Source organism: Geotrypetes seraphini, chromosome 1, assembly GCF_902459505.1.
Source record: "Geotrypetes seraphini chromosome 1, aGeoSer1.1, whole genome shotgun sequence".
Taxonomy (NCBI): Eukaryota; Metazoa; Chordata; class Amphibia; order Gymnophiona; family Dermophiidae; genus Geotrypetes; species Geotrypetes seraphini.
The window spans coordinates 25,207,014-25,231,639 of record NC_047084.1 but is presented as its reverse complement, the minus strand read 5'-3'; the positions used below and the strand labels follow the sequence as shown (position 1 = coordinate 25,231,639).

General features: G+C 46.1%; 1 protein-coding gene across 2 annotated transcripts in view; it reads right to left on the bottom strand.

Annotated features, from left to right (window-relative positions):
* Window positions 1–2,293: 2,293 nt before the first annotated feature.
* Window positions 2,294–24,626, bottom strand: part of UTP15 (UTP15 small subunit processome component) — a 44,067-nt gene continuing 21,734 nt past the window's right edge. The window contains exons 8-12 of one of the 2 annotated variants that reach the window (XM_033929265.1): window positions 19,299–19,454; window positions 14,563–14,664; window positions 9,442–9,575; window positions 6,714–6,772; window positions 2,294–4,520 (exon numbers count right to left, since the gene is read on the bottom strand). In XM_033929265.1, coding sequence (XP_033785156.1) covers window positions 4,288–4,520; window positions 6,714–6,772; window positions 9,442–9,575; window positions 14,563–14,664; window positions 19,299–19,454 — 684 coding nt within the window. In that variant the 3' untranslated portion in view covers window positions 2,294–4,287. The remainder of the gene's footprint in view (window positions 4,521–6,713; window positions 6,773–9,441; window positions 9,576–14,562; window positions 14,665–19,298; window positions 19,455–24,626) is intronic. The other variant, XM_033929264.1, reaches the window with a different exon arrangement.

Below are 24,626 nucleotides of genomic sequence, written 5' to 3'. Positions count from 1 at the left end.
TGTGTCAACTCTTACTACTTACAAAATAGGTGTCGTTAAGTGCACATACATTAGTGGCAACAGAATATGGCCATTAATACAAAAATTAGAAAACTGGCCATTATACCTCTGCAGCAAAAAATGGCCTTAGTGCATGAGCAAAATACACACAAGGACACACACTAAGACCAGTTTTTTTTTATTGCGGCTTAGTATAAGAATCCCTTTTATCAAACTGTGGTAAAAATGGCCTTAGTGCGCAGAAGCACAATCTGATTTTTCTGATCATCCAGATCTTAGAAACCTAGAAACATAAAAAACAGATATAGACCATAAAGCCTATCCAGTGTGCCTAGTCATACCATCAATTACCGTTTCCTCTCCCTAAGAACTCCTACACGCTTGTTCCATGCTTTCTTGAATACAGTCTTCGTATCCACACATCCATCATCCTTTCCGTTAAGAAGCTTTTAAAAATAACTTCTGCGCCTGTCCTCTTTCACACTGAAGTCCCAAGCAACTGGAGGAGGTTTGATTGAAGATTTGAAATGAAGGTCTTCATGAACTTGGAAACCAATAGGTATGTAGCCAGAGATTTATCATTCAGTGATATATGCTCTGATAGCACCAAGATGCACTCTTTCTTAAGACGTCTTTAGACCAGAGTTGGAGAGATGTAAAAGGTAATCCAGAACTGATGACAGAGGACATGCTTCTGGAGGTAATATTTGTTGGTGACACCAAAGAGTAAAATGAGTTCACATGAAATGGTAATAGCATCGCGTGGATGGTTTTCTGGAAGCATCTATTGTTGCTGAAAGAGAGAATTCATCTATCTGTTGGGAGAGAGGTACTAGGCTGTAAGTGTTAAAGAACATAGACTGGCAAGTTAGATGCAAAGCATTGATAAAGAAAGCTAAGAAAGAATATGAAGAGAAACTTGCAAAAGAGGCAAAAACTCATAACAATTTTTTTAGATATTAATTATTAGAAATTAAAAGAATTAATGCAGAGTGTTGAGTATTTAGTGGTTTATTTAATAAAGTTTGGAGCCCATTGACTAAATTTGTAAAATTATAATAATGTATATTTATCTTATCTTTCCTTTTGTTCATTCACTTTTACATATCCATGGGAGGTGGGGGGGTTGGAGGGAGGGGAATAAATATTGATGGTGACATTTGGGTAATTTTATTCTTCATTTATACTATATAATATGTTATATTGTTATTGTTATATGTAGGAAAACAGAAAATCTTGAATGATATATATGTTACCTGTACAGATATTAGTGTAATGTATGTAATACCTACTGTTTGTTCATTTGTATGACACTGTTTTAGATTAAAAATCAATAAAGATTTTTTTTTTTAAAAGGGTTCCAGTAGTAGTAGTTCCAGGGGAGATCTGGGAAATTACAGACCGGTAAGCCTGACTTCAGTGCCGGGCAAAATGGTGGAAACAATTATAAAAAAATAAAATTGTGAAACACATAGACAAAATGATTTAATAAGACAGAGTCAGCATGGGTTCAGCCGATGAAGATCTTGCCTCACCAATTTGCTTGACTTTTTTGAAAGTGTGAATAAACCTGAGGATAAAGATGAGCCAGTTGATGTAGTGTATGTAGATTTTCAGAAAGCTTTTGACAAAGTTCCTCAAGAGAGGCTCCTGAGAAAATTAAAGAGTCATGGGATAGGTGGCAAAGTTCAGTTGTGGATTAGGAATTGGTTATCAGATAGAAAACAGAGTGTAGGGTTAAATGGTCATTTTTATCAATGGTGGAGAGTCATAGCTGGCCAGCCAATGACTATCAGCTTTGCTGGATAAGTCCTAGTGGCCAAAGATAGTTAGGTGAGTCTATCTGGCTGCTGAACTTAACCAGCTATATTACCAGCTCTCACCACATCCTCTGGCAACATGTTCCAGAGCTTAACTATTTTATGAGTGAAAAACATTTCCTCCTATTGGTTTAAAAAGTATTATTCTGTAACTTCATCAAGTGTCCTCTAGTTTTTGTAAATCTTGATGCAGTAAAAAAAAACAAACAAACCAAAAACCCGATCCATTTGTACCCATTCTACACCACTCAGGATTTTGTAGACATCAATCTCCCCTCAACTGTCTCTTTTCCAAGCTGAAGATCCCTAACTGCTTTAGTCTTTCCTCATACGAGAGGAGTTCCATCCCCTTTATAACCTTGGTTGCTCTTCTTGATACATTTTAAGGAACTCATACTATGTAAAATGAGCTTCATTTTTAACAACTGCTGCCCAAAACACTTGTTTGTTGTTCTTTAATTGACGCTGCAGTTAAATTGGTAATATTTGGAAAGAATTGTGACTAGTAAAACAGCATATTCGAAATATCACGTAAAATATCATCCTTATTCCCTCCACCAAGTCCTCTCATTCTATACCTCAGCCAAAAAATTATCCTTAAGCATATTGGAGAAACATTAAGTGATCAATACAGAATGCCTCCTAAGCTATCAAAAATCAGGCTTTGGGTGACATACTGTGTAAGTACCGAGTGCAATAATTAAAGTTTGTCTGAAAAATTATTTACATACACAAAGGTTACATTTATTTCCACATATTTTAATTAAGTATGGACAGAGCTTGCTGGAGTTTGGCTTTTCCTCAGTTTCCCCCTGCTCTGGAAGCTAGAGAATATTTAATCAAAACAAATGCTTGTAATGTGTACTGGTAATGGAGGTTCCCTACATAAATAAATATGTATTTATCATAGCACATGGCCTTGCATTGTGTAGATGCATAAAAACAGAAATACATCCAGAAAATGTTCCGAGTTTGATAGCTCAAGATCTCCAGCTAAAATGATGATTTAAGCTTTGACGTTTTAGATGGGCCAAAATCCTTCTGATATTTGAATGTGAAAAAATACTGCAAAATTGAGCCCTGAAACTTTTCTTTTGTGAAACATGGGAGAAAAATGTATCCCTTCCAAATGATATAGGATAGATTTGAGGGTAAATACAAATTAAAACATTTTAAACAGGATTATCATTTTAATTTCCTTGGTGCAGATGGTTTTGCCCATAACTGGTTTTCACATCATAAAGTAGGAGTCTCTCTCTAATATAAATCCAAAACACAAAATAATTTTTTTTAAAAAACTCCCCAAATTATTGGTTCAGTTATAATAGAATAACTTCTTAAACCATTCAAAATAATATATCAAACAACTTTTTACAAATATTTTTCAAAAAAATATGAATGTGGGCTCAGAAAAAATTATCCCTCAGATTTTATAAAGGTTGTCCAATTTTAGACATAATCCTAAGATGTGTGTGCAATTTAACTGGTTAACAAGCAATAATTGGGCACTATCGATTATTAACCTTAATTAACACTAATTAAGAGCTGTGCATGTATCTATCTGTGTACTATAACACTGGGTGCTCATATCCCATAGTACACAATCTAAAAGTGAATGGGCCAAGGGTTTTCCAAAAATTTGGACAGTTTTACAGAATACCAAGGACGTGTGCCCAACTTGCGTGCCAGGACCTACACCTGGTTTCAGCAGGCGTAAGTGCTTATGCCCAACTATGGGCACAAAAATTGGTGCTATGCACTTATTCTATAAAGGGTGTTCGGCTTAGAATGTCCTTTATCTTTAGCACACTTTACTGAATTTGACCCAATGTGCCCAGTGTCCTAAAAAACAGTCAATCACTTTTCTATCTTTGCAAATAAACATTCACATATAGTTAAGTCCAAAGGTTTTCTTAGTAAAAATTTGAATAGAAAATGTACTTATCCGAGTCCAACTACTTTCAGCTCTTCTGTGCAAAGTAGCCACCTTTCATAACTGAAAGCTTTCCTTGTGCGCATTAAAATTTTCAATATTTCTCAAAAGTCTGAGTACATTTCACACTTTTTTGAAAAAAATGTTTTAATTATTTTGAATGATTCAAATAGTTCTACCTGAACCAATAATTTTGGATTTTTTTTCCCCATAAATGATTTTACTATTTGACATACTCAGACAAGTTATGATACCCATTCAATTGAGCTGTACTTTTAATGGATAGATGTGCCTATAAATAGAATTTGTAAACTGTGGACTCTCATTTAGTGGAGAACTGTAAAAAGTTAAACAAAATAACTTCTCTATGAAAACACATTATATTGTGATAAATAACCCCAAGTAAATATGGGGTTTATAGAACACACAGTTTTCAGTCACTTTTCAACTTCTTCTAGGTCATGCTGTAGAAAAATAATTATTTTATAAAGACTTCAAAAAGCTAAATGTTCAACAGGAATTGTGTGGGGGACATTAGGAAGTTATGTTTCTCTGCCCCTGTGCAGGGCCCCAAGAAATACCACTGACTGGATCCTTTTGTGCAGTAGTGCTTTTTTTCACTGTTATGGTGGCAAACAACGTGTCCATCATGCCCAGAACCTCCAAAAGTTCCTGCTCATAGTTCATTTCATTTTCTAAAAGTTCCTGGAGCTTTAAAAACTGTTTATCAATGACAGTTGATTGTCCAATAATAGGCCAGTAGATATCTAGGAACAGAAAAAAAAAGAAACATTTTAAAAATATGTCCAAAATTAGCATTTCCTACTAAGAGTTTGGCCCATTTTTTTTATTCAATGTACTTTTCTGAACTTTACGAACTCGTTATTCTGTTTTCATCTCCACTACTTAACTTGATCCCTCAGCTGGTAGTTAACATTTAGATTAAAAAATAATAAAACAATTGAACCACCTAAATCCATCCACACAAGAAAGCATAAACCACATTAAATGGAAGTTAACTAGGGGTGTGAATTTAGGTTTTAGTGCAAACTACAACAAAACAGTATGCACTGACTAGAACAGTATGCACTGACTAGAACAAAATATGATGGAACTGTGGGGGAGAGCGCTACATTTTCCCCCTTATGCATACCTACTAATAGCATGCAAATTTAACTCAGTACATTACCATCAATGTATCCAGCACTATACAAATATCATTCTGGACTGTAAACATCAGTACTAAGGAGTAGTGCTGCCTGATTAACGGTTCAAATTGGTTCACCGATTCACTTCAGGTGAATAGATTTGAATCGATTTAAAACAAAACAAAACAAAAATCAGCCTCCCGATTCGGTAACTGACTCTCCCCCTTCGCCCCCTTAAAGCAGGAGCGGAGCGGCAGCGCTGCCTCTTGCTGGCCGACCGCTACCGCACCCGCTTTAGAAGGCGAGGGGGGAGGGTCAGTTGGGAAGTGTTGCTGGTGTCCTACTTCCCTCTGGCCTCCCACTGGTGTCTGGCTTCCCCCCGGCTAGCGATCTCTGCAAACTGATATAGGTCTTCGGAGCTGTTTCCTCTGCCACGGTCCCATCCCTCCTCTTGACGTCGCAGCAGAGGAAACAGCTCCGAAGACTATATCAGCTTGCAGAGATCGCTAGCCCCAGAAATCTTCTCTGCAGGCTGCTGCTAGTAGGTAAATTGTGCGCGGGAGGCCAGGGGGAACACGCAGGCCTTCCGGGGGGGGGGCGGGGGGGGAGGGGGTGCACAGTAAATGCCCCAAGGATTTTAAATAAAAAATCTAGATCCTGTATTTCATTTCCTATTCCTTCAATCGATTAGTATGGCATCTCTATTTCCTTTCTCTTCCCTTCAGCCCCTTCCCCTACACGTCCAGCACCTCTTCCCTTTCCCTTGAGCTCCCCCCCCCTACAGGTCCAGTAGCTCTCTCCCTTCTCTTCAGCTCTAGCCCTCCCCTACAGAAGTCAAGCACTTCTCATTCCCTTACCTTCAGCTCCAGACCCCCCCCCTTTTATCCAGCCCCAAACCCCCTCCTTGGCCAATTACTCCTACTTTGTTTTACATTGCTCCCTCTCTTCATCGAGGCCAATGGCTCCAGCTCCCCCATTCACTTGTGAGACTGGCAGGTCCAGACAGCTTTCCTCCCTGTCGTTAGCATATACCTTGCAGAGCAAGCCGATCTCTACACAGGCTTGCTCCACGGTGCTCAGGGCCTTCCCTCTGATAGTCTCCTCTTTATGATGCAACTTCCTGTCTTTGCAGAAAAAGGAGCAGGGGGGGAGGTAGGGTCTGGAGCTGCTGAACTTGCAATGGGGGAGGGATGGTAGGATATCATGGAGCTGTGGTGGGTGAGGTTCCCCGTGGGAACAAAGCTTTTTACCACTCTGCGGAGCAGTGAAAAGCTCTGTTCCCATGCCAGCAGTGAGCAGATATAGACTTTAGTCGTTCCTGCAGTTTTACTGCAGTTACCCATGGAATGGGGGTCTACTGGGAACCTCTGTAACACCGTAAGCCTTAAAAAAAATGGATAAAAACTTGAAAATAAATTCAGAAGCAGAACAGATGAAAAGACAGCTTTTCATCTCACTTGCAGAAGGAAAAAAAGGAGGAGATAGGATACTGGCCAGTGACACAGGGAGGCAGAGCTGAAAAATGTTGATGATGGCCTTCTGCATTCCCTTGCAGGTGAAGATGCATTACCTATTGGTTCAGGACTCATGTACTTTTTACTGAAAAGAAGGATTATCAAGGTAAGAACCTAATCTTCCCGTATGTAAAGCTGAAATCTGTTTTGGGGCAGATCGTATACATTGGAGGCATTGTTCCAAATCAGTGGTCTCACTAGAAGTAGGAGTTAAGCAAAATATATAAAGAAAAAAATAAACCAAGTTAGATATGAAAATAGAGCATTATCAGCTTACTGTCTGGCTCACAGTACTTACCAATTATGAGCTCTGCAACATGTATCAGAACAGGAGCAAACCTTGGCTGAATTATATTCCTGCAGAGTAAAATCACAAGAATAGAACTTACTACACTCCAACAACTCTCCATTTCTTCTTGTATCCTGAAACAAGACTTCATACTGAGAGTATCAGCTTCTATTTAAAGAGTGGATGCAATGTTCTTAGGAAATTTCTCAGCCGATAAGCAGAGGAGACAGAAGTTAATGAAGATAGCTCTACTCTCTACTGGAGCCAAACTTAGCCAGTCAAGGTTTTCAGGATCACCAAAGAGAGAGAGAGAGAGAGAGATCAAAGAACAGCCCAAAGAATGGAGATGAACTCCATGTTCTAATTGCTTGTGTATGTTCACAATACTTATTAATCATAATCCCAACAGCTGCCTCCTCTGCCCATGCAAACATAAGAAACAAATACCAGTGAGATGCCAACAAAAATGACAGAAATCAAACCACACAGATGGGATACGGTTGTGTAGGAGTGGGGATGATGGGTAGGGGGGGTTTGGTACATGTAAGTGATAATGTAGCATTTTAACTGGAACAAAGATTGCTGGTGTAGAGTTCTTTGATAGGCTTCGCAAGTTGGCCTTTGTTTTTGCAACACTATGGGCTAGATTCACTAAGCAAACCGATCGTGTACCAATCGGTTTGCGAGCCCTTTGCGACTCGATTTCCCTCCGACCTGATTCACTAACTTGTGTAGCAATCCCATCCCAATCCGTGCATGCAAATGAGGGGAATCGGCATGCAAAGCAGAAAGGACGCGATTCACTACACTTTTTTCCCTACACACCGTCTGGCTGGCTGATCAAGAATAAGCGACTGGTGAGGACCAGTTGTTTGTGTAAAAAACTGCTCTGCCCCGACTCTTCTCTCTCTGGCTCCCCTGCTCTCTGCCTGCCCTGACTATCTGGCTCCTCCGACTCTCCTGCTCTCTGCTGCCCTTCCCACAGTGTGAGCCTGTGGTTTTAAAACAGGGCTGCACTGCGGGGAAAGACGGCAGAGAGCAGGAGAGTCAAAAATTGCCCACCCACCGGCCCAACACCCCCCTTGTACATAAAAGTTTGGACCAGGAAGGGTGCTCAGTCCCTCCTGCTCAATAAGCCTCCCTCCTGCCACCGGCACGCCCCCCCCCCCCCCCGACTGGCCCACCTCACACCCCCCCCCCCCGACGGGCCCACCCATGGTTCGGCCTGGCCAGTCGGACCCACCCACCCCCTCCCCGTACCTTGAAAATTGTTGGGAGCAGGAGGGGTGCCTAATCCCTCCTGCTCCTTAGGCCTCCAGTGATCTGATCTTTGGCAGCAGGAGGAAGTGCAAAGTCCTCCTGCTCCTGCTGCTCTGCCGGGCCGCTACGCAATACCAGCCTTAGGCCACGCCCCAGTGCATTATCTGATGCATGGGGAGGGGCCTAAGGCCTTGCTTGGCTGAGGCGCCTCAGGCTCTTCCCTTGTTATGGCCTCGGGCTCCTCCTTTGTTATGGCCAATCAGGGACTTTCTTAGACTCCTCCCTATGGAAGTCCCTGATTGGCTGAAGCACCCCAGGTCCATCCCAAGGGAGGAGCCCGAGGCACCTCAGCCAATCAGGGCCTTAGGCCCCTCCCTCTGCATCAGATGATGCACTGGGTATCGTCTTCCTTTCTGATGGATACATGTATTTTATTGGGGGGAGGGGGGAAATTGGATGATTAATATTTTTATTTAATGATTGGATTTCTGTTGTATTATGAAAATTTCATTGAAGAATTGTTGGGTGGGGGGAAAGGGTTATAATTTCTACTTTAATAGATTATATGTATAAGAATGTCAAGTGCTGTATATTTTATTAGTAATGCAATGTTTTAATATTAATCACTTATTTGTCAGTTTTAAAATGAATAAAGAATTAAAAAAAAAAAAAAAAGATGATGCATTGGGGCGTAGCCTAAGGCAAGTACTGTGTAGCGGCCCGGCAGACCAACAGGACTACTTTGCGCTTCTTGCTCCCGAAGATCAGATCACTGGAGGCCTAAGGAGCAGGAGGGACTGGGCACCCCTCCTGCTCCCAATGATTTTCAAGGTAAGGGGAGGGGGTGGGCCTGGCCCAGCGGCCAGCTTAGCTTAAGCTACAGGGAGGGAGGTGGGACGGGACGGGCTCAGCCAGGACGGGTTTGAGATGGCGGGAGGGAATTGGCATCCCTCCTGCCTTTTGTTATTCAGCGAGGCATCAGCGCGGGGGGGGGGGGTTATTTTTTAGGGGTTTGGGGAGGGAGGAGGCAGTTCAGGGGAGGGGGGCATTTTTGCTTTAACCGAGCAGTTATTTTGTGTGTGTAATACAAGCAAACTATCTGCCCAATTTAAAAAAAAAAAAAATTTTTAAGCTGGCAGAAGCCCTGACAGCAGTGAGAGGAGGCTGCTTCTCCTGTCACTGCTGTCAGGGTCTACGCATGCTCCAGGATCATTCTCTAGCGATCCGTGCCATGGGTGAGGGGGCGTGTCAACGATCGTCCCCATTTGCATGTAGGCCTTTTGTGAATTTGTCAGCCTGCTTGCAATCGGGAACGTATCGGAGACAGAAATGGGGGTTAATGAATTTAGCCCTATACTTCTTATTCTGACCACGTGTATTTATGCAAATATTTACTTGGCTGTGCTGCTGTCGATTTTCATTGTCGCACTGGTTGAATGCTAGAAAAAAAATTATTTAAAAAAATATAAAATTATACCGTAGCAAGAAGGTAAGTAGAACTGAAAGCTGTCTTTCATCTCGTCCTGCAAGTGCATTTTTAAGAGTTCCTCTGCGATTTAATTCTTGCATTACTGCCACTGCAATTTCAGGGGTCTTCGCTCGTAGATGAGTCTAATTAAACATTTCAAACAAAGAAATAAAAACATACACATCACACATGGTACAGGCAGCTGAAGTTAAAATAAACTTAATTAAAAGAGAACTTAGTGGTTGGGTAGAAGTGATATCTTAAAAAGCATATAAATATCTACTACTACTACTCTGCCTATCCAAAGATCACCGATTGCAAATACAGATCCTTTATGGACAGAACCTTTAAGTTTCAAGCTAACAAACAGCAAACCTGGCTAGGCAATTTCATCAACAGAGCCAGGCTGACCTACGGCGCTTTACGGAAAGAAAATTAAGACAGCTCTGTTCGATAGATTTATCTCCTAGACACTGACTTTTCAGTGACACTTTTCGCCATTTGTATTCTGAAATTCACTGGCTGTCCAGCCCTCTTCACTGTAACATGCTAATATTATGTTTCTCACTAATTGTACTCTGTAATCACTGTAATTCGCTGATTGTACTGCTCTCTTCACTGTAAACCGCCTAGAAGTCGCAAGATCGTGGCAGTATAGAAAAATAAAGTTATTATAATTATAGTTATAATTATTAAAGTTATAATTATTAAAGTTATAATTATTATAGTTATTATAATTATAAAGTTATTATAATTATTACTTATTTCTACAGTACTGCTAGACATCCTATACTTTAAAACAAGCAAGAGATAGACCCTGCTCAGTAGAGCTTACAATCTAATCAACAGACAAACATAGCAAGTAGGGGGCTAATGAGTTTCTTGGGCAGGCATCTGTGCTTTATCAGTGAATATGGTCAGGAGTTAAAAGCATCCTTGAATAAGTGAGCTTTTAGCCTGGATTTGAATACTGTCAGGAATGGAGCTTGACGTAATGATTTGGGCAGTTTATTTAAAAATGTAAGCTTGAATAGCCTAAGGCAACACAATTTACTTATTAAGATATAAAATACTATAAATTACTTGAGAACTGAAGATTCAAAAGACAATTTTTTTTTAGTTCAATAATTTTTATTAAAAATTTGTATATACCGTATTTTCTCGCATATAACACGTGCATTATACGTGGTTTTTACGTACCGTGCATACCTTCGCACGTTATACGCGTGAGTGCGTTGTACAAATTTTTTTTTACATAGTTCCCCCCCCCGACGTCCGATTCATCCCCCGCAGGACTGCTCGCACCCCCACCCCGAAGGACCGCTCGCACGCACTCCCACCCGCACCCCCACAGCCTCCAGACCCCCCCCCCCATCATGTAGAAGCTCCTACCGGTGTCCTGCTGCTTCCTCTTGGCGGACCCGACACCCGACACGATCGGGGCAAGAGGGAGCTCAAGCCCTCTTGCCCCAGCCAACCGCGGCACCCCCGACACGATCGGGGCAAGAGGGAGCTCAAGCCCTCTTGCCCCAGCCAACTGCGGCACCCCCGACACGATCGGGGCAAGAGGGAGCTCAAGCCCTCTTGCCCCCCCGACTCCCCGACACGATCGGGGCAAAAGGGAGCCCAAGCCCTCTTACCCCGCCGACTCCCCAACTCACCGACAATATCGGGCCAGGAGGGAGCCCAAACCCTCCTGGCCACGGCGACCCCCTACCCCCACCCCGCACTACATTACGGGCAGGAGGGATCCCAGGCCTTCCTGCCCTCGACGCAAACTCCCCTCCCCCCAACGACTGCCCCCCCAAAGAACCTCCGACCGCCCCCCCCAGCCGACCCGCGACCCCCCTGGCCGACCCCCACGACACCCCTACCCCCCTTCCCCGTACCTTTGTTTAGTTGGCCGGACAGAGGGGAGTCAAACTCGCCTGTCCGGCAGGCAGCCAACGACGGAATGAGGCCGGATTGGCCCATCCATCCCAAAGCTCCGCCTACTGGTGGGGCCTAAGGCGCCTGGGCCAATCAGAATAGGCCCGGGAGCCTTAGGTCCCACCTGGGGGCGGGGCCTGAGGCACATGGGCCTAACCCGACCATGTGCCCAAGGCCCCGCCCCCAGGAGGGACCTAAGGCTCCCGGGCCTATTCTGATTGGCCCAGGCGCCTTAGGCCCCACCAGTAGGCGGAGCTTTGGGACAGATGGGCCAATCCGGCCTCATTCCGTCGTTGGCTGCCTGCCGGACAGGCGGGTTTGGCTCCCGTCTGTCCGGCCAACTACACAAAGGTACGGGGAAGGGGGGTGGGGGTCGGACAGGGGGGTCGCGGGTCGGCTGGGGGGACGGTCGGAGGTTCTTGGGGGGGGCGGTCGTTGGGAGGGGGGTTTGCGTCGAGGGCAGGAGGGCCTGGGATCCCTCCTGCCCGTAATGTAATGCAGGGTGGGGGTAGGGGATCGCGTGGCCAGGAGGATTTGGGCTCCCTCCTGGCCCGAACAACTAGCGAGGGGGGTCGCCAGGGCCAGGAGGACTTGGGCTCCCTCCTGGCCCGATATTGTCGGGGAGTTGGGGAATCGGCGGGGCAAAAGGGCTTGGGCTCCCTTTTGCCCCGATCGTGTCGGGGAGTCGGGGGGGGGGGGGGCAAGAGGGCTTGAGCTCCTTCTTGCCCCGATCGTGTCGGGGGGTGCCGCGGTTGGCTGGGGCAAGAGGTCTTGATCTCCCTCTTGCCCCGATCGTGTCGGGTGTGCCGCGGTTGGCTGGGGCAAGAGGGCTTGAGCTCCCTCTTGCCCGGATCGTGTCGGGGGTGCCGCTGTTGGCTGGGGCAAGAGCTCCCTCTTACCCCGATCGTGTCGGGGGTGCCGCGGTTGGCTGGGGGCAAGAGGGCTTGAGCTCCCTCTTGCCCCGATCGTGTCGGGGAGTCGGGACCGCCAAGAGGAAGCAGCAGGACACCGGTAGGAGCTTCTACATGATGGGGGGGGGGGGGTCGGGAGCCTGTGGGGGTGCGAGCGGTCCTTCAGGGTGGGGGTGCGGGTGGGAGTGCATGCGAGCGGTCCTTCGGGGTGCGGGTGCTTGCGAGCGGTCCTTCGCGGTGGGGGTGCGAGCGGTCCTGCGGGGGGGGGGGGGCATCAGGCTTTCAGGGTGGGGACAGGACTTCAAGGTGGAGAGGAGAGTCGGGGCGGGCGAAAGGAGAGTCGGGGTGGCCAGAGGAGAGTCGGGGCGGGCGAAAGGAGAGTCGGGCGGCGACGGGAGAGTAGGGCAGAATGCGCGGTATACGGGTGTGCGCGGTATATAAAAATTTCTGTACATAGATTTGTGCTTTTCACGCGCTATACCCGTGTACGCGTTTTACACGGGTGCGCGTTATCTACGTGAAAATACGGTAATAATCTTATTAAGAAGGGAGGAGGGTGGGTTTCATTTTATTTAATTTATCTCAAAATATTTGTCATTATTTTTATTATAATTGTTAAGTGTATTGGGAGGGGAGGGAAAAGAAGGGTTTAAATTTTAACAACAATTATTATACATATTAGGTAATACAGATATTTTAGGTATTATTGTTTATAAATACAGAATAATATATTGTATTTACAGTGATACATGAAAGGAATTCAAGTGTATGTTTTATGTGATCTTTTAAAATTTCTATGTTACACTTGTGGATATATGAAAATGAATAAAAAATTTAAAACAAAAAAAAAAAAAAAACTATTAAAAATCCCTGGTTAGGCACATGGTCTACAAATCAATTCTGCTGGACTAATATCAGACATCAAGGTTCCTCATTCATGCCAGAACAAGAGAAAAACGCAACACCTCAAGCGCCCCCTCCCCTCAACATGTTAAATGAAAAAAACTATTTGAGTTCACCTTCAAATTCCTGGGCCCACGAGTCTGGAATAGAGAGTTGCGCGGGGACAGAAATCCCACCCATCCCCGTCAGGATCCTCTCCGTCCCCACCCGTCCCCGCCATGAGACTCTCCGTCCCCACCCATCCCCGCAAGGAATTACCTCCATCTCCGCCCATCCCCATAAAAAGCAGCAATTACTTCTGACAGGATCATCAATTCCACAGTTTCTTTTGTGTTTGCGCTGCTGTTTTCCTTGTGGAATCTTTTTGGTGGAACCGTTTTTTGTTTTCTGTTCAGGTAATTAACTTAAAACCCCCTCTTTTACTAAGGCTGACGTGTCCATTATATTATATGGACGAACCCTGCTTCCAAAGCCTTCCATCCCCGTGGGAGTCCCGTTGGCTAGAGGGGGGTCCCCGTGGGAGTCCCGTGGGCCCAGAGGGGGGGTTCCCATGGAAGTCCCATGGGTTAGGGGGGATCGCAGGACCCCCACGGGACCCGCGGGATTCCTGCGATCCCCGTTCCCATGCAGACCTCTAGTCTGGAATAGCCTACCCCTACTCTTATATCAAATCCCATCCTATTATTTCTTCAGAAGATTGCTAAAGACTTACCTCTTCTCCTCAATGGCTGATCTCTACCCTACCTCTATTTAGAATCCGAGTGTTACTGTAATACCCGATTATGGCAACAATGGAAACATTTAAGTACTTATAAACCATTTTAGTTCTTATTGTTTCACAAAAGAGCTTGCGAAGTGAAAACTCTCTCAAACAGGCATAAGCACCTTTGCAGCTGGATTTGACGTTTCATGCCCTGCAGTAACACATCACAAAATTTTATTTTTGTGCTGGAAAATCTTCTACACCATTGTGGTTATTGCAAGCCCCTGTAAGACACGTCACAGGAAATAGGCCTAATTGAGGAATAAGCGAATTCTACGGGCTTGCTGTGACAGAAGACAGACACCTCACAAGCACTTTCCATATGCAAAAATGTCTTACCTAACATTACCCTTATTTTTCTACAGCATTTCTAACCTAAGGCACCATTCCACCTCACCCCCATGCCAGCACTCCCTTTTCTGCAGCAAGCTTACCTACCTTTCTACAGCACTCTCAGCTCAAGCATGAAGCATGAGAAATCCTGTCTAATGAACTCATCCTCCAGGACACATGCCACACTGATAGCTAGCCTCGGCCCAGGAAATGTTATTTCTGGTTAAGACAATAAAAATGTGCTGCCACAGTCTACACAACACAAACAGCAGCAAACATTCCTCATCTTACCTCCAGCGCTGCATCAAGTGCCATCGACACCTGGAAACCTTTCAGCAGTTTGTCATACTTCTTCAAATGATCTTTTACAGGCTTACTGATAAAAATGTCCTCCTAGAATTAGAAAAAGGAATAGAGACTGGGTTGGAATATGAACTATATAAAACCAATACTCATCAAATTGGAATAATCCAATCAAGGGTCTATAAAGCAATACCAAAACATACCTGTACTGGGAAAATGATGTTATTTGGCTCATTTCCAGTAGAAGAATAAAAGGTTTTGGTGCTTTACTAGATCATATACAATACCATTTTAGAAAGGTTTCTTTAACCTATTTTGTTTAAGAATTTAAGGGCCGGAATCTCAAAACTTACTGTGCCTTTAAACAGTGGTCGTTAAATTGGTTCCAGCCAGTTTAGCATGCCAGTATTTTACCGGCCATTTATCAGAATGGCTCACTTTGGTCTTTTCCAAGCTTCCTAGCAGACTCCAACTTGCCTTGCAAATATAGTACAATGAGATTATTACTATTAAAATGCTAGTAAAATGGGGTCATTAATATTTAAATGACCACTCCAGGCGACTGTCTATCATTGCTGGGTGATTCTCTAATTCTCTAACCTCATTGTACTACATTTGCAGGCAAAATTTTCCAGCAGGTCTGAGTAGCTTTACTTTCTGGTTAGTGCCTGAGCCAATCTACGAGGGAGTGGGCATCCCTCCTGCCATCCTTTAAAAGTACAGGGAGGGGGGCAGCAGTGACCAAAGCAGGAGGGAGTGGGCATCTCTCCTGCTAATCTTGTACAGGTTGATGCAAGGTAGGGGGGGGGAAGGGGGTTGCCGGAGGGTCTGAGCAGTGAAAGGCAAGGAGTTGGGTGCCAGCGGGAGGGGTCTTTTCTTTCTGCTGCTCTTCCTGCCCTTCAATCAACTGAGATGGCAGGACTCGGGAGACCTGCGGCTCAGTTCATTGGAGCAGGGAGAGCAGCTTTGACAGAAGGGAGGAGCTATGCTTAGCACCAAGCACAGTTCCTCCCTCCCTTTACTAGCGACTCTCTGCATAAATAGCGTGCATATAATTTGCATGCTATTATGCTGAGAATTGCCCGTAAAACAAAAATCGCTCCCACTGTGTCCACTACATCGACTCGCCAGATTTTACTGGTGAGTTTTGAGAATCTGGCCCTAAGTCACAATACAAAAGCAGGGAATGTGCTCATAATGGCTGAGTAACTATTTGTTATAACTCATAGAGTATCTTAGGTTTCTTCTAATTAAATGGCATTTCTGAAATCTATTACTTTTATACTTAGCAATGGCACACCCACTGCACTTGTCAGGCTGTGTGTTGAGTTTGCCACCTGCTGGCAGAAGAGATTTCCTATCTAGCTGCAGAGAAAACTTGAGGGGAAGAACTTAAACATGAAGATATCAGGCCAGGCCGGGCAAGGTGTGTGTGTGTGTGTAATGACAACAAAAAGGTCAAGCCTACTAACAGGAAAAATAGAAAAAAATGATGACATTTGCTCATAACCAAGGAATAGCAGCCAAGACGTGCAAAATGAAAGCAGACTGGCCCATCTTATTCAGTGGTTCCTATGAAACTGTTGCAAAGTCTCTGTAGCCTCAGTATGTGAATCTTAGCTCCTTATTTACAGCTACCAAAAATTGATCACACACGTACTTTCTTCACACCTTCATGAAATGGTTGAAGAATGGCCTTAAAAAATACAATGTACAACTAAATTGGTGCAATGAATAATGCCAAAATGATGAGACTTTTCTTGGTTCATAGACAAAACCGCGGAAGACAAAGGCGCGCGCCGACAACTGAGCACAAGATGGAGGCGCGCGCCGAAGAAAATGACAGTTTTTAGGGGCTCCGACGGGGGGTTTTGTTGGGGAGCCCCCCCACTTTACTTAATACAGATCGCGGCGGCGTTGTAACCCCTCTCATTATACTATAAACTTAACTTTTTCCCTGTTTTTAGGGAAAAAGTGAAGTTTTCAGTAAAATGTGGGGGGTTACAACCCCCCAAACCCCCACAACGCCCCCACAACGCAGCGCGATCTGTATAAAGTAAAGTGGGGTGGTTCTCCCCCCTCACCCCCACCGTCGGAGCCCCTAAAAACAGTTATTTACTTCGGCGCGCACCTCCGCGCTGCGCTCAGTTGTCGGCGCGCACCTTTGTCTTCCGCGGTTTTGACCTGACACCCTTTTCTTTTTAGAGATTTTGGAATTCCCATATTGCTAGCCCTATTTGTATCCCTTTAGCCAAGTTGTGATTAAAAAAATAACAATCCTCTACCCTTTCTTGCTTCCTAGTAAAAGGTATCAGTTCAATCTCCAACAACAGGTATACTGACCATAGGGACAGGTCTCTAGCATTCTTTCATAAACACTGAAAATTTGCTCTCACTCATTTCCCTCGATCTCTACAATTTCATTTTTGAATTTTCAGTACTCAGGTGTACAACATTAACGTCAAGTGATTTGCTGCTCTAGAAGAGGCTCTCCTCTACTTATACCTCGTCAATAAAATCTATCATCTAAAAGGCACCATCTCTGGAAATCTTTTGATTAAAACTTAAAGGATACATCCTTTCAAATTGGCTAATCTCTAAGTCTAATTCCTCAGTTCTATGTATGGTCGTAGGTTTTTGTTATGATTTTTTTTGAACAACACCCATGATTGGATACCATATAAATGCTGTAAACAGATGTACAGCTTTCTTTCTGATGGTGAAATAATTTTAAAGACCATTTTCATCTTTGCTGAGTCTAAATGTTATGAAGGCTGAAATCTATCATGCAGTGTTATACTGTGTTTCCCCGAAAATAAGACCTATCCCAAAAATAAGCCCTAGCATGATTTTTAAAGATGCTCCTAATATAAGCCCTAGTTAAGGTTGACTCCTGAAGCCTCTCCCGAAGGTACCCGACACTTCCTGACTCCATCCCTGACACTAGTGCTTCCCGATTCGCCAAATAAATTGGACTCGTCAATTCAGCAACCCCCACCCCAGTGAGACCTGACATACCTCTGCTCTGAGGGCTCCTTAAGCAGCGGCGGTGGCAGTACTTTCTCCCCCACCCCAATGCGTTACCTCTTTCCATTCCCTTGTGCAGCATCTTTCTATCCCTGCCTCCCATCCCCCTTCGCAGCAGAACCCCATCGACCCTCCCACCCTGAGGCCTCCAAAAGCGGCAGCAGCGTTCTTAACAGGCTGCTTTGCATCCTTCCCCGCTGGGACATTCCCTCTGCCGTGTCACTGATGACATAATCAGTGATGCGGCAGACGGAAGGGCCCCAGTGGGGAAGGCCACAAAGCAGTCTGTTCAGAATGCTGCCGCCGCTACTGTTTTTGGAGGCTTCAGAGATACGGTATTGTCAGTCTTACGGTGGATCAGTGGGGTTCTACTGCACAGGGGGATGGGAGGGAGGGATAGAAAGATGCTGTACAAGGGGATGGATGAGAGGGACGGTGGGGTTCTGTTGCACAGTGGCTTGAGAGGGAGGGATAGAAATATGCTGCACAAGGGGATGAGTGAGAGGGTCGGTGGGGTGCTGCTGCACAGGGGATGGGAAGGATAGAAAGATGCTGCACAAGGGGATGGGTAAGAGGGGAGGAAAGATGCTGCACATGGGGGAGGGGGTGGGGAGAAAGGAAAGAAGAAGAATTTGGGTGGAAGAGGAAGGGAAAGATGATTGTTGTACATGAAAAAAAATAAAAAAATCACACGAAAATAAGCCCTAATGAGTTTTTTGCACCCAAAATTAATATAAGACACTGTCTTATTTTCAGAGAAACAGGTATAACTGTAAAGGGACAAAATATCTAACAATTTAATAAGAAGTATTTTCTTAGTGGCTTTTGGGCTTGCTTCTGGGTTCCTTTACCTTCTTTCTCATTTGGAGTTCATGCATCAGTTATTGGACAAGCTCTGCAGGGTCCTGCAACATTGCTCATTGGGACACATCTTTCCCTGCTATACCTCAGACCAAAAATCATGAAACAAACAATTTCACTTAAAAGTTATTGTCTCCTTTTGATGGAGGATAACTACTATAGCCAAATCCAAAGGAAAAGAGCAGAGTGTGCCTGGTCTTCAAAAACCCTCTTTATTAGCAACCAATGATAAAATCCATACAGAACAGTCTTGTCAATCATAAAGGTATGTCGCAAGGCAGGGACTCGACACGGACTGTGTTTCGGCTAAAGTGCCTGCATCAGGAGTCTCAAAGGGTAAATAACAAAGCAACAATGAAATCCAAGTCCTTGAGTGTACTCTTGCTTGGATCAGAAAAAATTAGGCATTTATGGGGAGATTGGTTCACTATTGCAGGATTTCCTGCCAAGGATCAAACTTAGTAAAGCCCTCTGCAACATTGAAATAATCTCCCCGTAAATGCCTAATCTTTTCTGATTGGTTGCTAATAAAGGGGGTTTTTGAAGACTAGGCACGCTCTGCTCTTTTCCTTTAGATATGGCTGTATTTTGTGCAGAGTATCTGTCTCCATTGTGGTTACAAATAACTATTATACACAGACACGTAGGCTAATAACAAGTTTTGTTCAGTTAAGGTGTCAGATATATTCTTTATTTTTTACTCTAGAGATATCTGTAAATCTTCTAGCTATGTTTTTAACACTAGATAATATTTCAGTTTTCTTTGCTTAAGCACAACAATCCCTGTAAACAAGGTAATAATTGATTAGCAAGTGGATGCCGCATGCGGAACGTACCTGCTTGGGCATATAATCTTTTCCCTTCACAAAGAACCGGTAGGCCGGCCGTCTCTTACTCCTCTTTGATGTGGACTCTTTTTTTCCTTCTGGCTTTCTATGCCGGACATTAAACACACTATTAGTCATTCCTATGATGATAATTTCATCTTCAGGCTGAGGAGTCAAAAAAAAGCAAATATAGTACTAACTGTTGTGAGGTGATTATTTTGGATCTCATCTATACTGTGAGAATAAAGAGAGGTTGATTAACTTAACAAATGGATAACAACTGCTGCTTAATCATGGAAGAGTGACCTCTGGGAAAAGCATTTCCTAGCAGCTAAGGAAAGGCTATGGATTAAGTGCCACATTACTAAAAACAAGAAGTACATGACTTGGAGATCCCTTCAGATTTGGGAGAGTAATAAAAGGACAATTCTGTAACAGAGCACCTATATTTACATGCCACTGTATAGACTGCCAGCACTTTTGTAGGTTACATGCATAAGCTAAAAAAAATTTAGCTAAAAAAAATACTAATAAAAATATATGGATATAGAAGAACCAAAGTAGATTCCCAATAATTCTACAAGTAACATAGTAGATGACAGCAGATAAAGACCCGAATGGTCCATCCAGTCTGCCCAACCTGATTCAATTTAAATTTTTTTTAAATTTTTTCTTCTTAGCTATTTCTGGGCAAGAAACCAAAGCTCTACCCGGTACTGTGCTTGGGTTTCAACTGCCAAAATCTCCGTCAAAACCTACTCCAGCCCATCTACACCCTCCCAGCCATTGAAGCCCTCTCTAGCCCATCCTCCCCCAAACGGCCATATACAGACTGGGCAAGTCTGTCTAGTACTTGCCTTAGTTCAATATTTAATATTATTTTCTGATTCTAGATCCTCTGTGTTCATCCCACGCTTCTTTGAACTCAGTCACCATTTTTCTCTCCACCACCTCTCTCGTGAGCGCATTCCAGGCATCCACCACCCTCTCTATAAAGTAGAATTTCCTAACATTGCTCTTGAATCTACCACCCATCAACCTCAAATTATGTCCTCTGGTTTTACTATTTTCCTTTCTCTGGAAAAGATTATGTTCTACGTTAATACCCATCAAGTATTTGAACGTCTGAATCATATCTCCCCTGACCCTACTTTCCTCTAAGGTATACATATTCGAGGCTTCCAGTCTCTTCTCATACGTCTTCTGAGCTTCAGGAAGTTGTGAGTTGAGATGTCTCCCACCACTCATTATAACAAACCCAAATCTTATGGTAAAGAGAGAGCCAAATTTATTTTCAAGGCAGTCAGTTTAGATCCCCCCAAAAAAGATGTAACATAATAAATGACGGCAGATAAAGACCCGAATAGTCCATTCAGTCTGCCCAACCCTACATGCTCCATAAAAATCAATCATTTAATTAAAATTGTCCTTTTTCTTAGATATTTCTGGGCCAGAGATCCATTCGTGCCCGGTTATGTGCTTAGGTTCTATCTACCGTATTTTCACGCAAATAACACGCACCCGTATAAAACGCGCACACGAATATAGCGCGCAGAAATCACGATGATTTGCACAAAAACTTTGATATACCGCGCTCACGGGTATACCGCGCATGCTGCCCGACGCTCCTTTCGCCCGCCCTGACTTTCCGTGCGCTGTCCCGACTCTCCGTTCACCCCCCCTGACTTCCGTGCACTGTCCCCCCTTGAAGGTCTGTCCCCATCCTGAAAGCCTGATGCCCCCCCCCCGACGTCCGATACATCCCTCCCCCCCCCCCGAAGGACCGCCGACTCCCCAACAATATCGGGCCAGGAGGGAGCCCAAATCCTCCTGGCCACGGCGACCCCCTAACCCCACCCCGCACTACATTACGGGCAGGAGGGATCCCAGGCCCTCCTGCCCTCGACGCAAACCCCCCTCCCCCCCAAGACCCTCCGACCGCCCCCCAGCCGACCCGCGATCCCCCTGGCGACCCCCACGACCCCCCCACCCCCCTTACACCGCCGACTTCCCGACTTCCCGACAACACCGCCGACTTCCCGACAATATCGGGCCAGAAGGGAGCCCAAACCCTCCTGGCCACGGCGACCCCCTAACCCCACACCGCACTACATTACGGGCAGGAGGGATCCCAGGCCCTCCTGCCCTCGACGCAAACCCCCCTCCCCCCCAAGAACCTCCGACCGCCTCCCAGCCGACCCGCGATCCCCCTGGCGACCCCCACGACCCCCCCCACCCCCCTTCCCCGTACCTTTGGTAGTTGGGCCAGAAGGGAGCCCAAACCCTCCTGGCCACGGCGACCCCCTAACCCCACCCCGCACTACATTACGGGCAGGAGGGATCCCAGGCCCTCCTGCCCTCGACGCAAACCCCCCTCCCCCCCAAGAACCTCCGACCGCCCCCCAGCCGACCCGCGATCCCCCTGGCGACCCCCACGACCCCCCCACCCCCCTTCCCCGTACCTTTAGTAGTTGGCCGGACAGACGGGAGCCAAACCCGCCTGTCCGGCAGGCAGCCAACGAAGGAATGAGGCCGGATTGGCCCATCCATCCTAAAGCTCCGCCTACTGGTGGGGCCTAAGGCGCGTGGGCCAATCAGAATAGGCCCTGGAGCCTTAGGTCCCACCTGGGGGCACGGCCTGAGGCACATGGTCGGGTTGGGCCCATGTGCCTCAGGCCGCGCCCCCAGGTGGGACCTAAGGCTCCAGGGCCTATTCTGATTGGCCCACGCGCCTTAGGCCCCACCAGTAGGCGGAGCTTTAGGATGGATGGGCCAATCCGGCCTCATTCCTTCGTTGGCTGCCTGCCGGACAGGCGGGTTTGGCTCCCGTCTGTCCGGCCAACTACTAAAGGTACGGGGAAGGGGGGTGGGGGGGTCGTGGGGGTCGCCAGGGGGATCGCGGGTCGGCTGGGGGGCGGTCGGAGGTTCTTGGGGGGGAGGGGGGTTTGCGTCGAGGGCAGGAGGGCCTGGGATCCCTCCTGCCCGTAATGTAGTGCGGGGTGGGGTTAGGGGGTCGCCGTGGCCAGGAGGGTTTGGGCTCCCTTCTGGCCCAACTACCAAAGGTACGGGGAAGGGGGGTGGGGGGGTCGTGGGGGTCGCCAGGGGGATCGCGGGTCGGCTGGGAGGCGGTCGGAGGTTCTTGGGGGGGAGGGGGGTTTGCGTCGAGGGCAGGAGGGCCTGGGATCCCTCCTGCCCGTAATGTAGTGCGGTGTGGGGTTAGGGGGTCGCCGTGGCCAGGAGGGTTTGGGCTCCCTTCTGGCCCGATATTGTCGGGAAGTCGGCGGTCGTTCGGGGTGGGGGTGCGAGTGGTCCTGCCGGGGGGGGGGGGATGTATCGGACGTCGGGGAGTCGGCCGGGCAAGAGGGCTTGGGCTCCCTCTTGCTCCGATCGTGGATGCGGGTGTGGGTGGGAGCGCGTGCGAGCGGTCGTTCGGGGTGGGGGTGCGAGTGGTCCTGCCGGGGGGGGGGATGTATCGGACGTCGGGGAGTCGGCCGGGCAAGAGGGCTTGGGCTCCCTCTTGCTCCGATCGTGGATGCGGGTGCGGATGGGAGCGCGTGCGAGCGGTCGTTCGGGGTGGGGGTGCGAGCGGTCCTGCTGGGGGGGTGAATCGGGCGTCGGGCGGGGTGGGAACTATGTTTTAAAACTTTGGTATACCGCGCTCACGCATATAACGCGCGAGGGGTATGCGCGGTAGGTAAAAACGCGTATAACGCGCGCGTTATATGCGTGAAAATACGGTACTGGAGTTTCCATCAAAACTCAACCCAGCCCATCTTAACCATTTCAGCCATCAAAGCCTTCCCCAGCCCATCATCCACATACAGGACGGACACATACCATATTAGACTACCCAGTACCGACCCTAGTTCCTTCAATATATACCCGTTATTTTCTGATTAGAGATCCTATGTGTTCATCCCACCCTTGTCTGAACTCTGTCACCGTTTTCTTCTCCACCACCTCCCTCAGGTCCCACATTCAAAAGATTCAATAGCTTTAGGGACTAAGACACCCAAATCTGACACAAATTTCATGTCCTGGGGAGAGTGTGGTGCAGTGGTTAAAGCTACAGCCTCAACACCCTGAGGTAGTGGGTTCAAAACCACAATGCTCCTTGTGACCCTGGGCAAGTCACTAAATCCCCTCATTAGATAGATTCTGAGCCCGCTGAAACAGACAGGGAAAATGCTTAAGTACCTGAATAAATTTACGTAAACTGTTCTGAGCTTCCCTGGGAGAATGGTATAGAAAATTGAATGAATGAATAAATAAATAAATATAGCTGAGTCTTGGGACAAGTCCACCAAATATGTATAATGGCGCCTTGAGTTCCGCAAGCTCTACAACAAAGATCTGGATCAGTGCCAAATATTGCTTTAAGCCTTGCTAGAGTATGATGCCAATGGTAATACATTTTATATCCAATTTTCACAATATTACTGGCAATCGAGACCAATGTTCCCTCTAAGGATTGATGAGGTGTGTGCAAAAAAAAATATGCATGAGCGACAAGTTACATACTCCACAAATTATGAGCAGGCGCGGAGGATGCATTTTTAAACAAATGTAATTTATCCTTGTACTCCTTATGTATTTTTAATCATCTATGATTGTATGTTTATTGTTCAAATGGTTTTATTTATTTCCCCAAATTTATTTTTGTTATATGCATTGAAAATATTTGATATTGCGTTTAAATCAAAATCTCAATAAACTTGAAACGAGTGCCCGTGAGATTGTGGGAGGGTTAAATACTCAAAACTTAGAAGAATAACAATTTACTTAAAGTTTTTGCTACGCCAGCTTTCTGGTATCTTTACATACAGTGGCGTACGTAGCATATGTAATAGAGAATGACACGGTGGCGGTTTACCCGCGGCCACCGCATTTTAGCCGCGGGTCACCCGCCGAAAACGGGGAAGAAAACTAGCAGTCGCTGCGGCGACGGGGACAAGGCCATTCACCGCCCGCGGGGCGGTGAATGGTCTTGTCCCCGCAGTGAGGCATGAAGGATCGCGCGGTCCCCGCAGCTCACACCCGCCTGCCCAATCGATTCTAGTGTTTAGCCAGCTCTCTCCCTTCTCCTCACCTTAGTTTGTAGATTTTCTTTTTCGGCGACCCGCACACTATCAGAGAGCCGCGCACGCGTGGCTGCTCAGTGTTCAATCTTCTGCTCTGACACAACCGGAAACAGCAGAGCAGAAGATTGAACACTGAGCAGCCGCGCGTGCGCGGCTCTCTGATAGCGTGCGGGTCGCCGAAAAAGAAAATCTACAAACTAAGGTGAGGAGAAGGGAGAGAGCTGGCTAAACACTAGGATCGATTGGGCAGGCAGGT